The 23,037-nt window shown below is 33.3% G+C and overlaps 1 protein-coding gene across 2 annotated transcripts; it reads right to left on the bottom strand.

Moving 5' to 3' along the window:
- Positions 1-23,037, bottom strand: LOC145849176 (uncharacterized). Of its 2 annotated transcripts, none has more exons than XM_082954275.1 (26): positions 22,880-23,037; positions 21,619-22,234; positions 21,244-21,462; positions 19,749-19,944; positions 19,592-19,670; positions 19,192-19,426; positions 18,138-18,307; positions 17,749-17,929; positions 17,387-17,531; positions 17,158-17,331; positions 14,617-14,818; positions 13,608-13,766; positions 12,927-13,042; positions 11,742-11,927; positions 11,325-11,554; positions 10,957-11,140; positions 10,615-10,711; positions 9,911-10,154; positions 9,507-9,594; positions 8,215-8,494; positions 7,869-7,970; positions 6,897-7,184; positions 4,477-4,750; positions 3,316-3,545; positions 2,284-2,483; positions 1-1,946 (listed from the first exon to the last, which is right to left on the bottom strand). In XM_082954275.1, exons 1-26 carry the CDS (start codon positions 22,998-23,000, stop codon positions 858-860), a joined length of 6,105 nt encoding a protein of 2,034 aa, XP_082810401.1. In that variant the 5' UTR covers positions 23,001-23,037; the 3' UTR covers positions 1-857. The 2 variants fall into 2 exon arrangements, with proteins under 2 accessions (XP_082810401.1, XP_082810402.1); XM_082954276.1 differs by having other exon boundaries at positions 21,619-22,213.

The following is a 23,037-nucleotide window of genomic DNA, read 5'->3' as shown; positions in this document are numbered from 1 at the left end:
ACTACTTGTCAAGTTTAATCAAGCAAGAGTTCAACACAACTAGCTGGAATGTATGCTGGTAAGAAAACGGAGGCAGTATTAGCTAGGTAGTATGTGTAGCAATATCAAAACGAGTACAACAAACTCTTTGAATATTAAAACTATGAGTGTTTGTGTTTGTAATTATGTGTATGTAAGGTTAATAAAAGAAGTGTAACTAGAGTGTTTTATAAAAATAGCTATGGCCTTTTAGCTTAAAATAAAAGAAGTTAGAAGTAGGTTCTAAATCATAAGAGGCAATAAATATTACATACAAGGTGCTGTGGTTCGATAAAAAAGTTCATTCATAGCAATAAATATATAGGATGTAAGAAACTTTTTGAGTATGTCATGATTTGTAATTAAAAACAAATTAATTTCGAAAATTTTGTAGCTTTTTTTTATGCTGATTAAAAGTTAATACTATATTTAACAATAATATAAAATTAAAAACTAAAAGCTATGTAGGTTTTTCAAATCGAATTTTTTATTGTTATAAATATTTTTTTTTTAAACACAAGTAAAAAACATAAAGAAGCAACTAAAAAACTTAGAGAAAGGTGATTTATATAATTTGTATTTATTTATTAAGTTTGAAGTTGTTTAAGTATAAAATAATAAAAGTAGTATTTTAAGATACAAATTTAAAACATAGTACTTATAATCTTTTTTAAATTAAAAATAGTTCAAAGTTGTCACAACAATAAAATCTAACATGATTTAGTGTTTATCCGCCTTCAAAAACATATTACTCAAAACAACAAAAATTAAAACGCATCACGAAAAAAATCCTCAAAAAAAGCCCGATCCAGCAGGTTTCAGCATATAAACATGACAAACTACTTGCAAACGAAGGTGGCAGAATAGTTCTTGCTTCCGGAGGCTGCGCACGCTTGCTTCGACTCCAGCAGCGACCTGCCGTCGTACATCGAAGACTTGAACTTGATGTAGCCACCGTTCTTGCGACCGGGTATTCCCCCGTACCCGTCGGGACTGCTGGGCGTGAACTCGCAATCCGGTTCGTCCCTGGAGTCCTGGAGGTGGATCACCTTGACGTAAACGGACGGCCGCTTTCGCTCGTACACCCGGCTGTTGCTGCACTTGTAGTCGACGCAGAGCAGCCGGATGACGGAACCGTCGCCTGTGATGACGTCATCACGGCGCGGCGAGTCAATGGTGATGTGCCGCCACCCGAGAATGCTCATCTGCTGGTTGCTCTGGTCGCCTTCAAAGGTGTCGTTGTCCGTGAAGGTGACCGACTCGAGCGCGGCCAGCGGCTGCGTCACGTTGTTGCGTCGAAAGAAGGTCGGTTTCAGCTTCAGTTTTAGCTTGAAGTGGCAGAATTTTACAAAGTCGGCCGTGGACGGGGAGGCCGAGGCGATCGTTCTTATAACGTGGTTCTGCACGTTCACGTTCCAGCTGCCCATCTCTGCCATCAGCGGCACGGCTTGCAGCTGATCGCCGACGACGTCACGGAAGGTATACGTCATCAGCCCCGCCTTCGTCTCATCGCACTCCTGCTTGGTTCGGAAGTACGAAGACACCGAGGAATTCTCTGAGCTTTTCAGGTTGAACGTGCTTATCCAATCCTCAACAACCTGGCCCATGCCTTCGGGCGGAACTTCGGGTTTCAGGAGTCTCAAGTCCTCGCCCGGGTGGTAGGCGGAAATCACGCCGTTCTCGTGGCAACCGGTGGGAATGCACATTCCGTTGATGGGGGTGTGAGAGGTGGTGACGTGGTCGGTGTGCGACTGGAACCCGGCGAGGGAGGTCGAGTTGGCCACCCCCGTTTTGTACGTCACCATGACCTTGGGAATTATCTCGTTGCGGTTGTTGAGCACCTTGACTCGCAAGTAGCAGGGAGTTTTGCTCGTTGCCAAGGCGATGCCCACGTTGAACCTCGTTATTTTTGCAGTGACAATTAGCATCTGGGAAATAAAAATTACGAAATATAGCTGACAGTAACACTTATTTTTGAGTTGTTGAAACGAAATTTGTACATACATATTTATATTGTAAGCTAAAGATGTTTATGACTTGTTGAGAACTTTATTTTCTTAAAGTTTTTGCTATGTTTTATTTACATTAATTTTAGTAAAGATTAAAAAAAGATTGATTTTTGTCTTGAAACAATTTACTGCATTATTTAAAACGAAACCTTTAACTTTTAATTTGTTTAATCAAAATATGTAATTTTTATTTTTTTTATAAACTAATTTTTCAAAAAACTTAACAAACACTTAAATGAATCACAAAAAAACTCACATTTTTTCCTCTCTTTGTGACTCTCGGTACGACTTGTAGGAGTTTCTTGCTTTCCCTCCACTTACCGGTGAACTCCTCAAGAGACCACAGTTTCACGTCTGATTGGATTCCACCTGCGCTCAAGCTCAACACAGCCGTGTTGTTGGGTATCAGGTCGAGCAATTTTCTTTGATTTGTGAAAAATGTTGCGTAGATTACGACTGTGTTTGTAAGAAAGTTGGTTAGTGTATACCAGTATGTTTATTTATTAGCTTAAATGCAAAATGTAAGTTTATATGTTTTATAATGTTTTTGACGATAGTAATAGAGCTCGGTTGAATTATTAGAAAAGTATGCTCATTTTGTGTTAAGTTTTTTCATACATATATATTAATAAATTAGATTTTAATTAAAACTGTTTTAGGATCAGAATTAGTTATATATTTTGTAACCTATTCCATCTCTAAAAGTTCAAACAGTAATACTAAATACTTTAATTGAAAATTAAGGTGATAGTAGAACTTGTTTTTAATTGTAAGTTTAATGTAGCTTTTTTTCGCAGCAAACAACCTTTTTTTTTAAGCTTAAAAGGTAAAAGTATAAGAGTCAAGATAATAGAGAAACGTTAAAATAAAAAATTATCCATCACGAGTAATGCAGTCTGATTTATTATGTCTATATTATATTTTTATTAAAGGATTAAAATAGAAGGTTTAAACAAGAAATTTGATATTCGAGATAAACAAATATCTGTCAAAGATATGACATCTGCTAAGCAATAATAATATTTTTTCTCTTTGATATTTTATTAAAGTGGTAACCAGAAATTTTCTTTGATTATAAGTAACAATTTTTTTTGATTTATGATATCTTAACACTTAAAAAGTGTGTTTTAGATTTTTTAATTATTTTGAACTAAACTTAATATTACTACCAAAATGACAGCTCAAATAACCGTAAACAAAAAATTTAAACGAAATCAGCAGTTTAATATATCTTGTTATTGTTAAAAAAATGTGAAAATATATATTAACTGTTGATTCAAAAACTTACTTGAAGGGTTCAGCAAACTTTCTTCCCCATTCACGTTTATTGCCATGGGTGTCGGGGACAAATGCATCGGTCTGCTGTACTCGCTGCTTGAGTTCCTGGTGACGTTTCTCTTGTCGAGCAACGTCATAATGGCAGTGACCGTTCCGCGGTACGCCGACTTGGATCGGTCGCGCATGAGTGAGTTCGGGTTGACTGTGAGGCGAATTCGGTGAGAATAGCCGTGAGAAGGCCTGGCGGGAGTTGGTGTCGAATTAAAAGATTATTTTTATGACATTTATGAAAATTTATGATTGTTTATAAAAGGTAAACGTGATACTCGTAGGTTTCGCAATATGAGCTAACGTAAATAATTTATAAAAAAGTTTATTTTTATAAAACTAAACTTGCTGATTTTTATTACTTGAGTAGTTTTTATTTTTATCCTCTTCAATTGCTAACCACTCTACTAAATATATACTTATTTAGTGTCTGTTTTAGTTTCGTTAATTTATTAGATTTTATTGTTTAAAAAAAACCTTTAATAATTCAAACTCGCCTAAAAGAATTTGCTTTTTGTATTGCTAAAATTGTCATGTGGTGATGTTTACACTGTAATAGTAAACCTGTAATGGTCGATAAAAACGGAAGTTGTTTGATTTTTAACACCGTACTTAATTGAAAACCGCTGCTCACAACATGCTTTTTGATTGCTTTCTTTTTGTTTTATTATGAAGGTAAATCATGTCAGACAGTGAAAGCAGTAACAACAAGTACATGGTGAAATCACTGAGAAACAAGCTACCAAAAGAAATGTGGTTTCGTAGTTTGTATTTTCAATATCACGCATTTTTACCGCCTTACATGTTTAAAAGTATTTTTCTCATGGTTATTGCTTTCTAAAACCCAACAGAATTTGCATAGTATTTAAACAAAAGTTTAACAAATTTAAACCAAAAACTTTTGCTTTGTTTTTGTTAAAAACCATTAATTTAAGTTTGAAACAGTTAACGAGTAACAATTTTTTCAAATTGATACTTAATACTTTTAAAATAAACTGTTTTTTAAATAATTTCTGTTATGATGTTATAATACTTCAATTTGGCAATCTTTAGTTTTATTTTTTAATATCTCCCAACGTCTTCTAAAATCTCATAACTTTAATTTAGTTAATAAAAATCTAACTTGAATATATAATTGAGCCCTTTCGACGCGGAAAAGGTGACCGTGATCCTTGCCGGGTCCATGTAAATCATCTGCAGGGTCGACTTACCCGGAACCACGGCCACTTTCGCCACGGTGGTCGTGAACTTCTTGTATATGACGTCGGCGACCTTCAGGCTGATCCAGCTGGTGTCCGGGGGAAGATGGTCAATTTTGATGCGGAACGACCCGGTGCCGGTGGTGTAGCCGATGGTGCGGCCCCGGTAGGTCAGCTTGGCTTGCTTAATGGCTTCCCCTAAAGAAAAAAAAAATTAACGTTTACTCTGTTTGCAAACAAATAGTTTATTTGACTAGAACAGAACAGAAATTGTAAATTAGCGCGTATAAGTTTCAACCACATTTCTTGAGCTATTACAAACTAAAAAGAAAAAAATATTTTTGTATAACCCAACAAATTTAACTTTAAGAGGCGTCCATTAGTTAAACATATCACAGTTAACCCGTACAAGTGCAATTATTATCTATCTGCTGTCGTCAATGGTGCTAAAATACCAAGTGACAGCATCCAAACGCTTGCTTAAGCTAATTTTGATGAGCTATTATGGCCTTTTTGAGGTTATTTTTGCCGCTTTTGTTTTCGATTTAGCCATTTCAAGCATGCTTCGCGATAAGTTATAAACGCATTACTTACACATTTTAACGTTGCAGAGATGTTTTGACTTGAGACCATGACTAATGCGCTATAAAAAGTTTTACAAGTCAACCCTTGGTTTTAAACTTGTTTTGATTTGTAAAAAGTCGTATTTGTACTTAGTTTTTAGTACCGTACATTTTAAATTCCGAACGTTTAAAATAACCCTATCTAAAGATGTTGTACCATTAAAGTAAAATATTTAGCTTTATTTATATCTTAATGTATGGCATTAAATAAAAAATATAAAAAACTACTAAAATTAAAGAAAAGTTTTTTAAAACGTTTTTTGTTTTAAAACTTTGTTTTAAAATGTTTATAGTTTTGATATAAAACAACTTTTTAAGGTAGAAATATGTGCAGAAATTATGCATTAAAGTTTTTCTACAAAAGTTATTTTACCGCCTTTTTCAAAATATTAAAGTTTAGTAGTACTACAGTTACAACAACTTTGTTTTAAAGAGAAGCTTTCTATAAAAAGACTTTGGAATTCAAAAACACAGCAAAAGAGCAAACAACTTAATGGAATACTAAAGCGGAAATATTTATGAATGTCGTCAAATCTTAACGACTCAGGATTTAAAGGGAGTAGGTTAATCTCTTATTACTAGACATGAATAAGTTTGCCACCTGCCCTGGTTTTCATATCAAAATACAAACGGCAAAACGCCGTAATTGCCCGCATACGTGAAGATTAGAAGAAAATGGGCTGAGCACGTTCTGAAGATTTAAACGACAATTGCACTGAAAAAAATTCTCACTGTTCGTGTGAATAAGCAGAAATTATGAAAAAAATTAAAACTAACAGCAAAGTTTATTAGACAATGTATCAAAAATTAATGGTGCGGATTGAATTATTCGCAACCGCTTTTTAAAACTCTGCTAATGGCTTAAAATTTCACAAGCTCTAACGATCGGCTTATTGTAAAAATGAAGAATAGCCTTCGCATAAAGCGAAAGGTTAGACACAAACAAATAAAAAGTTTATTGTTGCAGATTAAGTTTCTGATAAGTGTAACAGGATACCATCGTGGTATGAGCACTTAAAGTCTTTTCGTCGCTGGGTATCAGTTACACTGGTTATAATTTGATGTAAGACCGTTAATCAAAAATTGACATACTTTTCTATAAAGAACAAGATAATTTTCAAAAGTTTAACTTTAGAGTAGTGAGTGTATTTATAGCCTTCCTAATTCGCATCCCGACTGTAGCGACACAAATAAATGTTCAATTAAGTGGTCTGTGTGCCAACCGCTAACCAGATTACTATCGCTACTATAAAAAGTCCTTTGCTTAAACTCCACTAAACGCTTGAAACGTGTTTACACTGGAATTTATTGTATGAACTTCGAAATGAATTTATGCGTATTAAACTGATAAAGTAGACAGCGCGACCCTAGAAATTGGAATAAAATACCTTGTAATATATTTATGTGAAATTGAAAGCTCTTTTTGATTAATCAAAAGAAAGTTCTTACCATATGAACTGTTTGTAAATTCGAACTATTTTCTCATTAAATGTGGTCAAAAAGTTGTGCTATTTTTTTTTTGGTGGCGTCCTTTTACTTTTTAATTTGTAAGAACGATTCTATTAGACATGTACTTTTAAATACTTATTTTATTAAAGGGAAGTTTTCTTTCTTATTAAAAAAGTATTGACTTTAAGAAAATGAATAAAACTCACTTAGATACTATTATACTTTCAACTATTGAAAAAAACACATTTTCACACAAATTACAAAAACCTCACCATTTTGATTGGAAGTGATCGACCCCTCGACGACGGTCGGTCCCGACTCGCACACGAGGCACCCGCACTTGAGCACCTGCAGCAGCTCGAACACCCCGACCGTTTCGGCGACGTGCGGCAGCTCGCACGTGACCTTCAACCGCCTCGTCACGCTCTGCTGGCAGCAGGAGCGGGACTTGTCGCACAACAGCCGGTCGTCATGGCGACGCGTGGTGGTTCGGCGCGCTTGGTTGTGCGGGTGGCACGGACTGCCGCAGCACTTGCCCAGGTCCACCACGCTCGACTTTTCTGTTCGAAGTTTTGTTAGCAAAATTTTCAAACACATGTTTTTGTTTATTGTGTTTGAAATTGATCTCAAAAGTTGGTTGCTAAACTTGCTTAAGTTTAACTAACTAAACAAAAAGTTATACTTATTTATCGCCTTTTAAATAAAAACTTGGCTATTTAAAAAAATTCAATGTCTTAAAACTACTTCCGATAAAAGTTTGCTTCTTATTTTGAGTTTTTATTGTGAACAAGGCTAACTAATATAACTTTTTTAATGATTTTATAGTTCTTAGACCTGTTGTAAAAAAAATTAAACAATCGTATCTACTGTATTATTTACTGCTAAAAAGTTTTAAAATTGTTCCTTATACGATATTTATAAAAAAGTTTCTAGGAATTACTGAAAAGGTTTAATTTCAATAAAAAGTAAAAAAAAATGTTTATTTTAAAATAGTTTAAGATTTTTTTGATTTATTTTGAGAAACTATTTTTCATTTCAAAATTAATTTTAAACAAACAAATATTTTTAAAACAGTTAAAAAATATGCAATGATTCTGTTCATAAGTATTCGACTGTTTAAACAAGTACTAAGTTAAATAAGGACTAGTTTTGAAGCTCGAATCTTTTATCATGCCCTTTTTTAATCTCAGTACACTTAAAGTTTTAAAAGAAACAAAAAATTTTATTTTTCTAATAAAATGTACCATTGGTTTCTTTTTCGTTGCTACTGTTGAAAACGTAACAATTTTGCGGTAAACGAATCATATTTTGTGATGGTTTTGGGTCGCATGTGGATGTCACATGATCTGTTAGATGTTTTATGACGTATTAATTTAGATGTTCTTGCTAGTACAAAGTTACTCAAAAGAAATTAACAGTTCTTAAACGTATTTGAAATAAAATACTTTAGTTTTATTTGCTCATAATTTTGAGTTTTATAAAAAGTTCCAAAGATTTTTCAAATATTGTTAAAAAATGAAAAAAAAATTATAGCAAACTTTTAGTATATAACTAAGTTCAAATTTTTAACTTTGATAAACGTCAATTTACCGAGTATTTTAATGTAGGCGGGCTCGGACAAGTAGGAACCCAACCGGTTGGTGGCGTTGCAAACATAGCTCCCCGTGTCCTCACTCCCCACCTTGGTCACTCTCAACGTGGAGTTCCACTCCTTCTCTCTACCGCGCTCGTCCACCACGCTCTTGTAGGGGTATTCCCCACTTTTATCGTTTGTTCCGATCCTTTCCCCGTTGTGGTACCACTCGACTTGTGGCCGTGGAACCCCGACGACCTGACAGCATAGCTCTACCGCTTCACCGAGGGGAACCACCTTTAAAGTAACTTTTTTTTAAATTAAATAATTTGTGTTTGTATTGTAAACTTTTAAAGAGGTACTGTACATTTAAAATATTAAGCTAAGAAATGTTTGTTTAGTATTTTGGTTGCAATTCGTTAAAAATAATTATGCTACTATTTAGTTTATAAAAAATGTTAGCACGTTTTTCAAAGTAAAACCATTTTAAACTTCCGGTAAGTATAGAAAAAGGAATGATTTTATAAAATTTTGCAAAAAAATAAATTGAGTTTGACTTTTAAATTTATTTAAACCCTGTTAGCTTATTTTAAATTTCAAAATATTTTCTATTGATAAAAAATAACAACTTTAAATGCTCAAAATCGTTTAATTCAAGAAAAAGTCGACACTAAATAGCAATGACGCTGTGGTGAAAATTCATTGCGGTATTTTCGCAACGGTGAAAATAATTAATTTTTTCTTTAATAGTTGAACTTCGGCTGAATATTTACGCTCGAACAGTGATAAATAGGGATTAATCGCAATTTTTTACTCTCTTGTAATCGCCGCCTACAAGCTCATACAACTTAAAAGTCGGCATTTTAAGTAATTACATATTTAAACTGATCAACGGAAATTTCGTGAGAAATAAAGTTTGTTGTTTTGATGATCTATTTTAAAGACTTTGAACTTTGTGATTGGTTGTATAAATTAATTGCATTTATATAAAAACTATCAAAACATTTAAACTAAGTTAAAGTATACAATATACAATGATATCATTGTATTAAGAATTCTTGCACCTAATAATGTTCCTATCAAACATTAAAGTTTACATTTCCGCAACCCAATATGTAATTCTCTGAACGCGCTTTGAAATTGCAACCAAAACAAAACGATTACACTTAATGTAGCGATACATTCTCAGATCGCTGGCAGTGATTTGCAAAATTAAATTACTTTCATCGTAAACGCTTGCAAATTGAAACACTGTCGAGCGTGTGTTGTGCGGAAGAAGAAAAAAAACTGATAATATTTTTCAGCTCACCTTGGTGTGCGGACCGTCTACGACAGTCGGAGGATATTCGCACAGCTCCTTGTCAAAAGTGCACCTCCAGCCTCCGTTAACGCAAATCCTGTGTTGATAATTACTAAACTTCAACTTGTTTTTGTAGAAGTAAGTGGTAAGCTCTTGATATTTGTCTTAGTTGTATTAAAAATCTAAAACACTGTTTCCGTTTTGTTTATCAGATCTTAGCACTGTCACGTAAAGATGTAATTATACAAGTGAGATAAAAAATCATTAAATTACGCTGACGAATTCTGCCTTGAAAAAGCACAAGTTAATCTGAAAATTTCAATCTCGAGCCTAATCCAGCTTTTTAGATTTCAGCTTGTAACTTAAAGACTATCTGACGCTGTGATGACAAAATTAATTCGCAGCCAACTAACCAGCGACTGCAGTTCAGGTTTGACAGCTTAACTCTTTCAAACTCTTCTCCGGCTTCGCTGCAAGGGCACTCTTTGTGGCTGATGCATTTTCCCTTGTGAAAAACCAAGTCTTTCGGGCAGTAGCAGCCCGGCAGGCACCTGCTGTTGGCGTTGCAGATTTTCCTGCCCGGCACCTCGCTGGCACAGTACTGGGTGCATTTCGGTCCGCATTCCATGTAAACGCGTCCGCCGCTGCATGTGTACGCTAAAAGTTGTAATAGTATTAAATTTTTTTAATATTTTTTTTGTTAAACCTTTTACTTATAAACTTAGTTTTTCGAAAAGTTATTACAATCACTTGCTTCTTCCTATCGATACCGTCAGTTATAATACTCTCATTCAAATAGAAACTTTCGAAAGATTACGTCATTGAAAAAATAAACAAAGACGTAGTAGATTTGGTTTAAAAATCAGAAGTTGTGTCATTAGCCGAGTAGGAAAAGCTTTGTACCATTTTGCGGGAAATTATCTGTACTTTAATCAAGACTTGATAATGTAAATTAACTTTAAAACGGAAGCCATGGCAACTTTGGCTGCAGGCGCTTTATATTTAAATTCTTTGTTGTTCTCAGCCCTCTGACAAGTTCACACCTTTGCTTGGCGTCCGCAAACGCAGACGGAAGTAGATTAAAAATCACGCAAGTAGCTACTTTACAAAAACTAACGACAAATAGCGTTGCTCCTCCAATCCACAACTTTTCCCTTTCTCAAACACTCTTCAGCGTACGCTGAAAGTGCCATGCAAAAGTAGATGTTAGTGTCCTGAAAAACAAATAAAAGCTTTAAACTTTTCAACTTCAACATGGTGATGTAGTAGTATCTCATGTTGTAAGTGATCTTATTGTTTACTAATTACTCAGTAATCTTTGAGCGCCTGGCTTAACTTTTGAATTAGCAGGCGTCATTTGTAATTTATAAAATGAAAATTATGTAATGTTTGTGATCAGCAACACTGCTGTGCAGTAGATGTCACAAATTTCAACTTAAAACCAAACATTAACTCAAACCTCGAATGTAGTGCTGCAAATGTCGCTGATGCACGTTTTGATGAAGCGTTCGGGGTCGACGGCCTGATGGCACTTCCTGAAGCTCTTCGAGTATTTAATGTAGATGCACCTCTCCCTTGCCTCCCTCATTCTGGTCTTGTTTGCCGCGCACTCATCGTATATCAGCTGTGCTGCCGAGCACCTCCTGTAATGGTAAACAGTTTTTGTCGTGCGTTTTGATAAAGACAATTGGCTGTCGACTTTTTAGTTTTATCGAGTGCTAAATGTCCTGTTATTCGGTAGACTTTAAGTAAAATTAATGTATAAATTTTAGTTTCTAGAGCTTATCAACAAATATATATAAGCTTTTACCGAAGGTTTCAACTAACGTAAACTGTCCATCTTCGAAATTCTCCCAGCTTTTGCCGAAGTTGAACACTTTGGACAAAACTTGACCACTTCGCGTCTTTAACTCGTTCGACGGATTTTTGTCGAAATTTCCACAAAGTCCTTGGGTGCGAGAAAAGTATTTGCCGGCAACTGTCACGTACAAACGGTTTGGAATGGCCCATCTGATTTCTAACTCTTCTGATACTTTCACCGTAAGATATAGACCAACCTAACAAGGTTTTATTAAGTTATTTCTTTTATAGTTCAATGTTTTAGTTATCAAGTTTAAAACTTTTTAACATCATACTTGAGCAGTTAGTTTAGTTTAAGCTGTTAGACTTTCATTTTTATATTTACAAATAGTTTTTTTTAATTGTTTTGAACAATAAAAAGTTTTATATTCTAAGTAAACTAACGTAGTCAATGAAAAGCTGTTCTTCGTTCGAAACGTGAGGTAGAGTTATTGGAAAGTTGTTGAACATTACTAAACCGTCGCGATTTATTTCAACGAATCCTGAAAGAGTTGAAAATCCTAGAACCACTCTCACTTTTTGCATGCAGCTTACTTGCGTTCCTTTGCAATCATGGTTGTACAAGATAACCTGGTTTGTTCCAAGTATTACATTTATTAAATTAAAAAAAAAAGTTTCTATATATTGGATGTCTGTAAAAGCACATGTTACAAAGTTAGATGTTTTGATGACGGTACTCATAAATAAAGTTTAAAAAGAGTTTTAAACAATTCTAGTTTCAATAAATTATCATTACAGTAACTAAATTAACTTAATTAAAAAAGGATGTGAGCAAAACTAAATTTCCTGTTATTGTAGTTGTAAAAATGCAAGTACCGAAGTTTAACTTTTAACTATCATAATATTAACAAATTTATTCGGTTAAGTATTACTGATGATTCGTCGTTTTTAAATGAAGTTGAAGCTAACCAAGATAAGATAAAAATGGAATTATGTTTTTAATTATCAAAAGTATGTTGAAAACTTTTTTGGTAATTTAAAAATAGTTAAGAAATAACCATTTAGTATATACTAATCTGTGAAAAACAGCTTCTAAAGTAACAATGAAAAGTTCTTTTGTTACTGCTACATGACTTAACCTCCATATGACCTGACTTTTAATCAAAATTGTTCTTAAAAGGACATCAAGTTAAAATTATTGATAAGCGAGTAATCTTTTATATTAACTTTTTGTGCGTGTGGCGCAACGCATTTTGTTTACCATCTGCAACACAATAGAACTTAATAATGCAACATGTTTTCAGTAAATTAAGGCCAGCCAATTTAATGACATGTAGCTACACCTCCATGCATATTAAACAAACATATCTAATTTGTATCGCTAGTTAAAAATTTCACGTCCATTGATTGGGTGTAGCTCAAACAGTGAATTTCACACTTTGAGTAACAAATTGATTTTCGCGTGTTGATTACTTTCTGGGACATGAAGTTTGTAAAGTTTAAAAGACTAAAAAAAACTTTATATTTGCTCAACTTAAAACTTATATTATACTTAAAACGAAATAAAAGTACTAGTAATATATTAATTGGAAAAAATTACATGATAAGTATTTTTTGATCAACAGAAACCTTAAAATTGTTTCCAGGCACGTCTTGAGCCAGCACATATCCACAGTTTCCTTTAAAGTTGTAAGTCAAACCGTCAAAAGTTGTGTAGTTTGAATCTCCAAAACTTGAGCAGACTCCTTATAAAAAACAAACTTTAGTGTATTTAGCGCAAAACTTTTTTTAGACTAGCTATAAATTTAGTTACTTCTGTTAATGTGCTTAAAACTCTCCTTTAGTTTTCTAGCCGTAAAATTACTTCTGTTAAATTTGAGAGTTTCACCGCTAAAAACTATTTTTGGCAGTTTTCAATATAACTTAGTACGCCGATAAGCGGCAGCCAAGTAATATCTTCACGCAATATATTGAAACATGATTTCTGACAATTAAAGTCCGTCTAACCGTCTCGAAAAAAAAATTTTGAAACAAATCGTAAATTTATGTAAGAAACATTTTTAAGTTTTGTCAGATCATATTTTCTTAATTATATGAGATAAACCGTGTTTAAAGGTTTAAACCATTTTTATAAATTTAGCTTTAAATTAATTTAATTTCAATAATTTTAATTCATAACTTTCAATAGTTTTATCTTTAAACATAAAACACTAAAATTTACGCTTTCTTTAACAAGTTTTTGCCCAAGACTTTTTTGAACTACCTAAGTTTTACTCGCCTAACATCTTAAATTTTAGTTTAACTTGTCACCTGGGCAGTTTTGCTGGTTGCATTTTTTAGATATTTCGAACTTTCCGTGGCAAGTTTTCGAATTAGGTGGAATTCCGGTGCAAGTTCTTCTTTTGGTCATGACACCTTCGCCACAAGTCGCACTGCATTGCGACCATGAAGACCACGTTTGCATTTTACCTAAAGTTTGTTTATAAATGACACTTAATTAGATATAACACAAAATTTGGAATTTTATTTGAAAAAATAAATGGCTGAGTATTAAAAAACTAACAAACTTATAAAAGCTTATGGTTAATTTTATTGCCCTGTCTGTTTACCAGGTAGAAAATTAAAAGCACGTTAAGTTCTTAGCTTGTCGCTACGAGTTACTGAGTGATGGTGCGGTCAGCAGACCACCCATAGAAACGAAATAAATTAAAATTAGTCGGTGGCTTTCTACGTAAAGGTAGAAAAGGGGTAGAGTTAGTCTCTGTGATAAATTTCAAGCGCAATTCATCATTTTTGACAGCTTGAAATATACGAAAGTTCGAAATTTGGTTATCGTTGTAGCAATCAAAAACAAATAACAAAATTACTAAAATACTATAGTATTGGAAACAAAAGATTTATTTTACTAGTTACATGTTTTTACGTTCGTTTTTGTTTTTTTCAAAGTTTTTATTACTTACAAAATATTAACAAACATAATTAAAAAAATAGAATTCGTTCTAATTTTGCAGTTTGTGTTTATTTTATATAAGTTCATAAAAATTTTGTTAAAAAGTTCTTTCTGTTTTAAAAAAAGATACACTAAAGTGTTTATAACAATTTCTTTTTAAATAAGTTTTACCTATATTAAGTTAACCTTTCTTAAATTACTTTTTTTAACATCTAATGTTCTATTAATCACCCTTTTCTTATAGTCAAAACTTACACTTGTTAGCAATTTATACAAAATCCTTCTTCAACTAAACCAGATGTAATCTAATTTTAAACATTTTATTTGTTATTGTCATGCAATCGGCGTTGTTACGACACGAACACCGACCTTTTATCATGAGCCTTCCCTGCGCGTTCATCGTTTGGTTGTTGACGCTCGTGACCCGGCATGTGTAGATTCCCGCGTTTTCTCTCGTCACTTTTCGCACGATCAGTTTGTAGCGGTACTTGCGAAGCTGACGAGAGCTGACGTCCAATGGAAAGCCGTCCTTCAGCCACGTGACTACCGTTTCCAAGCTGTGACCAATTACCTGTAAATAAATAATTCAATTACCGCTTATATAAAGCAAAAATAAATAAAATGTTTATAGAAAGAACATACTTTCTAAAGGCTTTTAGTTCGGTATAGTTGTATGTATTGCTTAAGTAAATATCAATTTTGAAATAATTAAAGATTATTAAAAACAACATAAACATAATTAAGACATTCATTGTCGTTTCAACACTCAACTTTTCTTAAGCTTATATTTCACAAAACAAACACCATTTACTAGAAAATTAGTTTATTTTTGAATAGAAGTATTCACGTTTTAATTAAGAGCAACCTTAACTATAAAACAAATAAAATGTTTTATTTTTGAATCAAATATTTAAACTTCGTTTTATAATTCTACAAAATAAGTTAAATAAAAAATCATACAGCAATAAACTTCACAAAAGCTGTGAATTTTATGTTAAACTAAACATGATTAAAATTAAAACCACAGCGATTTATGCCAAATTTGATTGTTTGATAAGACATGTTCATTCTAACTGTTTTGTTGAATATTGCTAAAGAACTTAATCCTTTAAGCGAAAACGTTTATACTGACCTTTCAAACAGCATTTTTCAAATTTTTAAAATGTACATGAATGTTAAGCATACAACAGTTATTGTTTTTAGACTATTTTTTGATAAAAAGCTTTATCAAAATACATTCAAATGAAAAAAGAAAGGTGTTTATTAAATAATTTTTACAATTTCGAAAACAAAATATCTAATTTAAAAAATTTTAAACATATAAATAATGAAAAAAAAAAATTATCAAAAAAATACAAAATAGCTATTTATAGTTTTCAATTTGATATATTTAAAAAAAAAAAACTTTTATTTAATTGCAGCTTTCTTACAAAAAATAATTGAAAAATTTGTGTTAAATCCGTCTTAAAACTTTTGATAGCATGTGTTGGTAGATAGGATGCAGACATTAGATTTAAGTAAACTCAAAGTGTTCTAATCTGACAAAGTCGTTCCGAAACACTTCTTAAACCATTAAAGTTAAAGATTAAGTAATTATATGTTTGTTTGGTATCAAAATTTAGTTTAGTGTATCCAAACTTCTATATTCGGTACCTGAAAATGCTAGGGTAATTATCTACCTTATCTGCACGATATCTTGATTTTAGCGCGTATTTGACAGATTCACCATTGTGTTGAAAAAACAAAGCGAATAAGGGTGTATGATTAATTAACCTATCCAGTAGTTTTTATCGTCTAGTCCAACAGGCATTGATTTAATCAGGGTGGTAAAAAAGTATGATAATTTTAAAGCAAATATATACCATCGTGACGGAATTCGATTAAAATCTAACGATAACTCAGTCGTAGGTTACTAGATGAGAAAACTTACGCGTGTTTACTAAACAGTGGATTAAATAATTATTTAATGCTCTTAAGTTTTATGAGTAAATTGTAAGGATGTGTCCATATTTTGTTTTCGAGCAGAAACTGCGACCACAGCACACTATAACAAGATTTTAATGTTTGTCGAACACATTTCACCGATAGAAAACTTTAATGTTGGCTGATTAAAATTTGCACTGTAACATGTTTTCGAGCTTAATTTGGCGCTTTCGGTTTAATGTTTTTTAAACATCGTTTTTTTTTGCTTTTCCACCAAGTTATTTATTGCAAAGAATGGTAAATTTGTTACATCTATATTAGTTAGTTACTGAATATTAAAATATTATAATTTATTTTATATGCATTTTTTTTGCGTGTTAAAACTGTTCTATTTGTGTAAAAACATTTAATATTTTATTTTCGCAAAATGATTAAGTTTTTTATTTCATAGTTTAGTCTTAATTTTTTTAGTCATACAAAGCTTATTTATATAGTATTTTAAATTAATCACAAGTATAAAATAACACGCTATTCTTCTTTGCTAATTTGCTCATTTTCATTAAAATTAGTTAAATTTACGTGAATGTAAAGTTTAATTGCTTCATGATAAAAACTTTAAAATTTTCAATTTAAGTCTGCAAAACTGTACTTATACTTATGATAAAAGTATTTTTATACTTGATAAATTTAATACTTTTTTAAATTTAATATGAACAGATTTTTAATAAAGCCTTAACACAAGACAGGTCTTATAAGTAAAGGTATATGATGATTTATTTATCTTAACTATTATTTTAAGTTTCAAGCTTGCGATCAAAATATGCTTACTTCAGTATAAGCTTAAAATAAATCTAAGAATCTAACCTAAAGGTTATTAAGCTGAAATAACGTGCATGTTAACTAAGATGAAAACTTTCAGCTTTTCACAAAAAAAATCCAGGCTCTTAACCACCTTACTTAACATAAAATATAAATAAGAATTCCCACCTTGCACGGGAACACTGCGCTGTTTCCCTTCCTCACGCAGATGTCCTGGGGCGCCTTGCTGAAGGCGAGGCTGTTCGGAGGAGGAACCTGGACAAGGAGGACGACCGATTTGGAGGTGCTGTTGTCGCCGTTGCTCCCGTAGCACCAATACTCCCCTGCGTTCGACTGTTTGACCTGAAAAAAAAAGAATTAATATCTTTTTTTATTTTTTAAAGTTTGGTTCGCTTACGTTAGTTATTTTGAGCCGAGCCACGCCTTTCGCCACCCAGTCGTAGCTGGTGTTTTCCGGCCACCCCTGGCCGCCGGTCCTGGCCCACGACACCCTGGGCGGTGGAAGTCCGGTCAAGTGGCAGTCGATCACCACAATTGGATCTCTGTGTGTATTGAGAATTTCTAATTGGTAATGTTTTCAAAAAGTTTTAAGTTTTTGTTTCAAAGTACACTACTGTAATCAATAAAGATTAAAATGTAGTTTTACACAAGTTAAATTTTGTTTAGTTGGTTACGTATTCTTTACACTGCAAGTAAGACTTTAAAAATAAAACAAAGTTTAGTGAGTTTTTATGCAAAAAAATGAGCAGTTTAGTCTACCCGATTTTCGCAGAAACGGTCTGAGGAAGTGAGGTGATTTTGGGAGAGTCGAAGACGTTGACTCGAGCGGAGGAGCTCATGCTCCATGTACCACGTGACGCAACGCATGTGTAATTTCCACCCGAGTTTTCTTCCACCGGCCAAACGTGAAGCAGCGATAAGCGGCCACCGTTTGTTAAAGCTGCGGTTTAAAAATTTTTGAAATTGTAACCAGTTATTATCTTGTAAAGTTTCACGTAAGTTTAAACTAGTGTTCTTACTGAAAAATAATTAGCAGTATAGAAAAAGATACCAGTTTACCACTTTTCAGTTTAAAAACTTTTGTTTAAACTACTTCAACTGCAACAAAACTGAAAAAATTTATACACAGAATAAAAATATACACTTACTTGTGTTGTATTTAACACCTTTCGGCGTTGCCCATCTAACGGTGGGCAGCGGCCTGCCGATGACTTTGCACGACAGCGTCAGGTTCGAACGCAGCTTAACTCGCTGGCTTCTCGGTCCCTCACGTATTCTGGCTGCTGCAAAGCAACTCCATCTCCCATTGAGGCACGTGCTAAATTGAAAACACAGTTTATGACTGTCGCGAGCTGACAATGCAAAACATATCGTGTCGAAAAATTCTCAGCAGAAAAAGTTAATTATAACCAGATTAGCCGCCGTTGGTGAAAAATAAAGTTTTCAGTTCAACTGTGAGCTTGTGTGCGTGCAGCAAAACATGAATTTTTGAACCGGAATAACATTGACTTGTGCCGGGGATGAGAAAAATTGACAGTAAATAACTTCAAGTTAATGATAACTCCACTTGTTGACTGACGTGAATAAAGTTTTCGAAATAGGGAATTTTCTACGCGCCATTGATTTTAGTTTTTAACTTAGCCCATTCTAAAAATTTCTCGTCATTTATACTCATTAGTTTTGCATTTCAATGAAATTCGTGTAAATACCAGTAATGTAAATACTACAAAAAAAATTCAACATTTAGTTAACAATTTTCATAAAAATTTAAATACTTAAATTTATAATTTTTAATACTTGAACAAAAATTTAATTTTTTAACATATTAATTTTTAAACACAACTAAAATTGTGTTTTATTCTTGATGAGATTATGAAAAATACTTTGGCTCACCATAGTATAGAAAATATGTATTTTGTACACCGTTATTTTTTAAAGTTGTTTACAAGTATTAAAAGGTTCCGAAAAAAATGTTAAAATAGTTATATATCGTGAGCTTTTATAACTAAATGTCTTTGAACACATGCACATTCTAAGTAAAGCATTTTTTGTTACTAGTAGCTAAAAAGTTTCAGTCACATCTATACAATGTATATTATCCACATATAAATAATATTACATATTTGTTTAAAATTTAGTTAAACATGTAGACTAAGTAAGAGCTAACATACATCTTTATAGTCTACAAAAAAAAATACTCACCACTGTTCATTATTTATCTCCGTTCTCGAGTTTGCCGGAAAAGTCTGTTTCATGACGACGCAGGGGCAGTTCTTCACGGGGGTGCACGCGCCCAGGTGCATGACCTGACCGAAGGGGCAGTGGCAGCCCTGCACGCACGACCTCGTGCACGATTGGTAGCTGAAGTTTTCCAACGAGGCGCACGTGACCACGCAGCTCGGACCGCAGCCCATGAACACTTTGCCGTGGGGACACCCTGGTGTGATTTGTTTAATATTTTTGTAAGTTACTGTTGTCGTATTTTCTTGTTCGTGCTTATTTTAGTGTTTGTATTTTTGTAAAAGCTGCAAGTTTGCTTTGCTTCATAATTTTAGTTTGATAATTTTTATTTTTACGTAATTCAACTAAACAAGTGAGTTACTTCGGCTCATTATAGAAGTGCACTGCTTCGGAGCTTGGTTTGTCCCACCGTCGCTGATTATGAGCGTTCTCAAAGATACCTGTGCACAACAAAGAATAAATACACTGTTTTACGCGCACAGACATATTCAAAAAATAAAGCGAAATAAAACTTTCACCTGCATATTTGATTGGCCATTAGCCGTGTCGGGTGAGCTTTCCTGAGACTGCAGCAGCTTGAAAATTGTGTAGTAAGAATACTTCAGCTCGCCTGTTGTGGTGTTTTCCGGTGACAACTTTATTTGCACCGTGTTTGGGGTGCAGTTGATCCAATAAGTAATGATTTTCGCGCTGAAATTAATCCTTATCGCCAATCTGTTTAGCAAAATTGCTTTGAAGTCAACTGATGTTTACCGTCGTTGTTGTTTTTTTGAAGCAAGTTATTGCTTAGTGTCGTTCAAACACTCGGCAAGTATGTATATTGGGTGCGCGCTTGGCCTTTTAATGTTCGGTTGTGTGGAGGTAAATATTTTTTGTGTGTACTTCATAGTCGGGTAAAGCATAAAAGGGTTTTTTTGTAGAACTTTTGATGGATTTTGTGCTAACCGTTAACGAAAAACGAACATTAATAAATGTTTTTAAGTCAAAACTTATAAATTTTAGTTTTTTAATAATTAATGTAATGAGATTACGGATTAAAAACATTAAGAAAATTTACCATGTTTAGCTAAACAAACCGGTAAAAAATTTAGTTTTTTTATTAAACTATTTATAGAATATTTTTTTTCGGAACAATAAAACTTGTTACAAATGCTTAAATACTAAGTTTATAGATTTTCACACCCGCTTAACGATTACTAAAACAAAGCATTAAACTAAATTTGAGATGCATATAGGAAATGGCAAACAAATTTCATGGTAAACGACGAGCTTCCAATAAAATGTTGATTGAGAGCTTTTAAGAAATGCAGCTCAATTGTTTTACTATCGTTTTAGTGACCGTACTGTTTGTACTAGCGGCTATTACATGACAATATAAGGATGTATTTAACTACTGTGCGGTTTTGACTTCACTTGAAATGATTTTGAAAAGATATCGGCCTTTTTAAAACTTTTGAAGCAACTTGTTAAACAAACATGGATGTTTTGACTGAACAATATAAATACAGAATACATTTAGCGTAGTCTGCGATATCATCAACATTTACAAAATGGTTGATTGAAATTTATTTTTTGATAGTTTGTTTTAATTAGGCTTATGCCAGTTAAATGAAAGCATTTTGTTTAAAAAGACCTCCCGTAAAGGTGATCGTGACGTAGTTAAATCAGCTGATTAAGATAAATTGGTTATAAAATTTAGTGGTTTTTAGCTTTGTTACTTATTTCAACCATAAACACTTAAATAAATAAATCAAAATGAAGACCATAATAAAGTTATGACTTTTTCTATGAAACAAATTGGAAGAATTTATTAAATTCTTTTACTTTTTTTTTGTTAAAGCAATCAATCTTTTAGTGTACAAATTCGTTTGCATCTAAATTCTACTTAAAGCTAAATGGATTATTCCAACTTAAAGTCAATAAAATATAGTAAAGAGTATACAGAACTAATTAATACAGCAGGTAAAAAAAAGTTTTAGTTGAAAATTTTGCAAAGTTCAAACAACAACTAACTTGTTCCAGCGATCAAGCACAAAGCTTTCGCTATGCAGTTCCTCAGTGAACTTTCGCTTGAGTCTCGGGTTACGGTATTCCAGCCTCAACGCGAACCCTCTTTCCGTGCTTCTGCAGTGCACCCCGAACCATGAGGCCACTGATGACGTCATTGCTTCGTCGTTTTTAAAAGATTCCGGCTTCAGGTTGCTGTCTACTGCCCTTGCAGTGAACAAGTACCTGAAAGTGAGAGTTTAACTTTGTCATGTTTTAAAAAACTTGTTAAAGTTCATTACGTAACTGATTGTTAATATGACAGCTAGCATCCTTATTCTAAAAAAGTATTAAACTATTTGATCAATTGATATAACACTTTATAAGCTAAAATTAACCAACCCATCTTTTGGAGCTTTATCGACTTTGAACACCGTTTCAACTTCCACAAAGCTTCTGCTGCTTTTCTTTCTCGATCGGGGTCTCTTTGCAGTCCTACCGGAGTTTTCCAAACTTTTAATTTTATTCTCATCTCTGTTTCTTCTTCCCGCAACTGGCACGAGGTCCAGCTGAGGCCTCTCGTGCCTCAAAAGCAGACGCGGCAGTTTCGAGTTCAAAGTGATGATTTGCCGGTTGTGACGAAAATGTCTTCTTGACATCGTGGAAAGCGTTTCCACGCTGCTCTTGTCGATCTTCGACGATATGACCCACAGCAGATTGAACCCGGCGAATGTTTTTCGCTTCCTTCGTATTCTGGTTCTTCCGTGCTTTGGACGATACTTCCGCCTGATTTTATTTCGCGGCACTTGACGACCAAGGTCATAACTAGACTTTTGAACTTTTTTCCTAGACTTTGTCAGTCTTCGCCTGTTCAAAGGTTGATTTCTTACGTTGCTTGTGCCATGACTTGTTGTCTTGTTCCAAGCTTCGGTGACGATTTCTGATGACGTTTTGGAAACTCTTCGGGAAACCAGTATTGGGCCTTGCTCCAAAGCCTCTGGTGTAGAAATTAACCCGTCTGTTATTGATGAAATTGAAATAAATAAACTTTAAAACAGCTTGAAAAAGAGTGCTTCTAAAAGTTCTTTTTTTATTTTTTTTACTGTGCACAAAAAACTTAGTGAAGAAATATAAAATGGTTATTTTCAACATTATGTTTGTTTAAACTTAAAACCTTTTAAAACTAATTTAGATAAAACTATAACAGAACTCAAAAAAAATATTAAACGAGTAATTTTATAATATTAACATACCCTTTACTCTTTTTTAATGCGCAGCTTAAATGCGACTTTGGAAGTCGCTAGCTAAATAAAACTATAATATTTAAATGTAAACTAGTACTTTCCAAAAAGTACTATAATTTTTAAAATGTAACATTTGATGCTCAAGTAATTTTTAAGTAAAAAGTATATTTTAAGCGTTAACAGACGTAAGTTTTACTACTTATTTTTTGCTGATCAGATATTATAACATAAATATACGTTTTAATTTGTGTTGTTTTTATAATATTCTGATAAAGTTGAATTTTTATTTAACTAGCATGTACTACTAAACCAGCAAAAACTAAAATACCTTTTTACTTTTAATCATGCAAGTTGTACTAAAAAAATAAGCTCTTGCTCAAATCGTACTCAAAATCAAAATTAAACAACCCTAAACAAACCTGGTTTCAACTTAGTAAACTTTCTTTTGTAGGCGAAAATCACATGAGGTGCCACCATAAGCATCAGCAGCAGGACGAGTCGGGTGGCATGGCAGTGCAGGGGGCGACAAACGGCTACCATCACCAATCGCTTACCGCATTCACAAATACTATACTAC

Source organism: Thalia democratica, chromosome 1 (genome assembly GCF_965202585.1).
Source record: "Thalia democratica chromosome 1, ktThaDemo2.hap1.1, whole genome shotgun sequence".
In the NCBI taxonomy this organism is placed as follows: Eukaryota; Metazoa; Chordata; class Thaliacea; order Salpida; family Salpidae; genus Thalia; species Thalia democratica.
This window is presented reverse-complemented; position numbering and strand designations above follow the sequence as displayed.

What these genes read in the sequence shown, in the direction of transcription:
- LOC145849176 (XM_082954275.1), bottom strand. Translation starts at nt 23,000, where the DNA reads ATGGTAGCCGTTTGTCGCCCCCTGCACTGCCATGCCACCCGACTCGTC. An exon ending in GTGCTTGATCGCTGGAACAA is followed by an intron (nt 19,945 to 21,243) that starts GTTAGTTGTTGT and finishes TTTGCTAAACAG; the next exon opens with ATTGGCGATAAGGATTAATT. An exon ending in ACCGTTTCTGCGAAAATCGG is followed by an intron (nt 17,532 to 17,748) that starts GTAGACTAAACT and finishes CAATACACACAG; the next exon opens with AGATCCAATTGTGGTGATCG.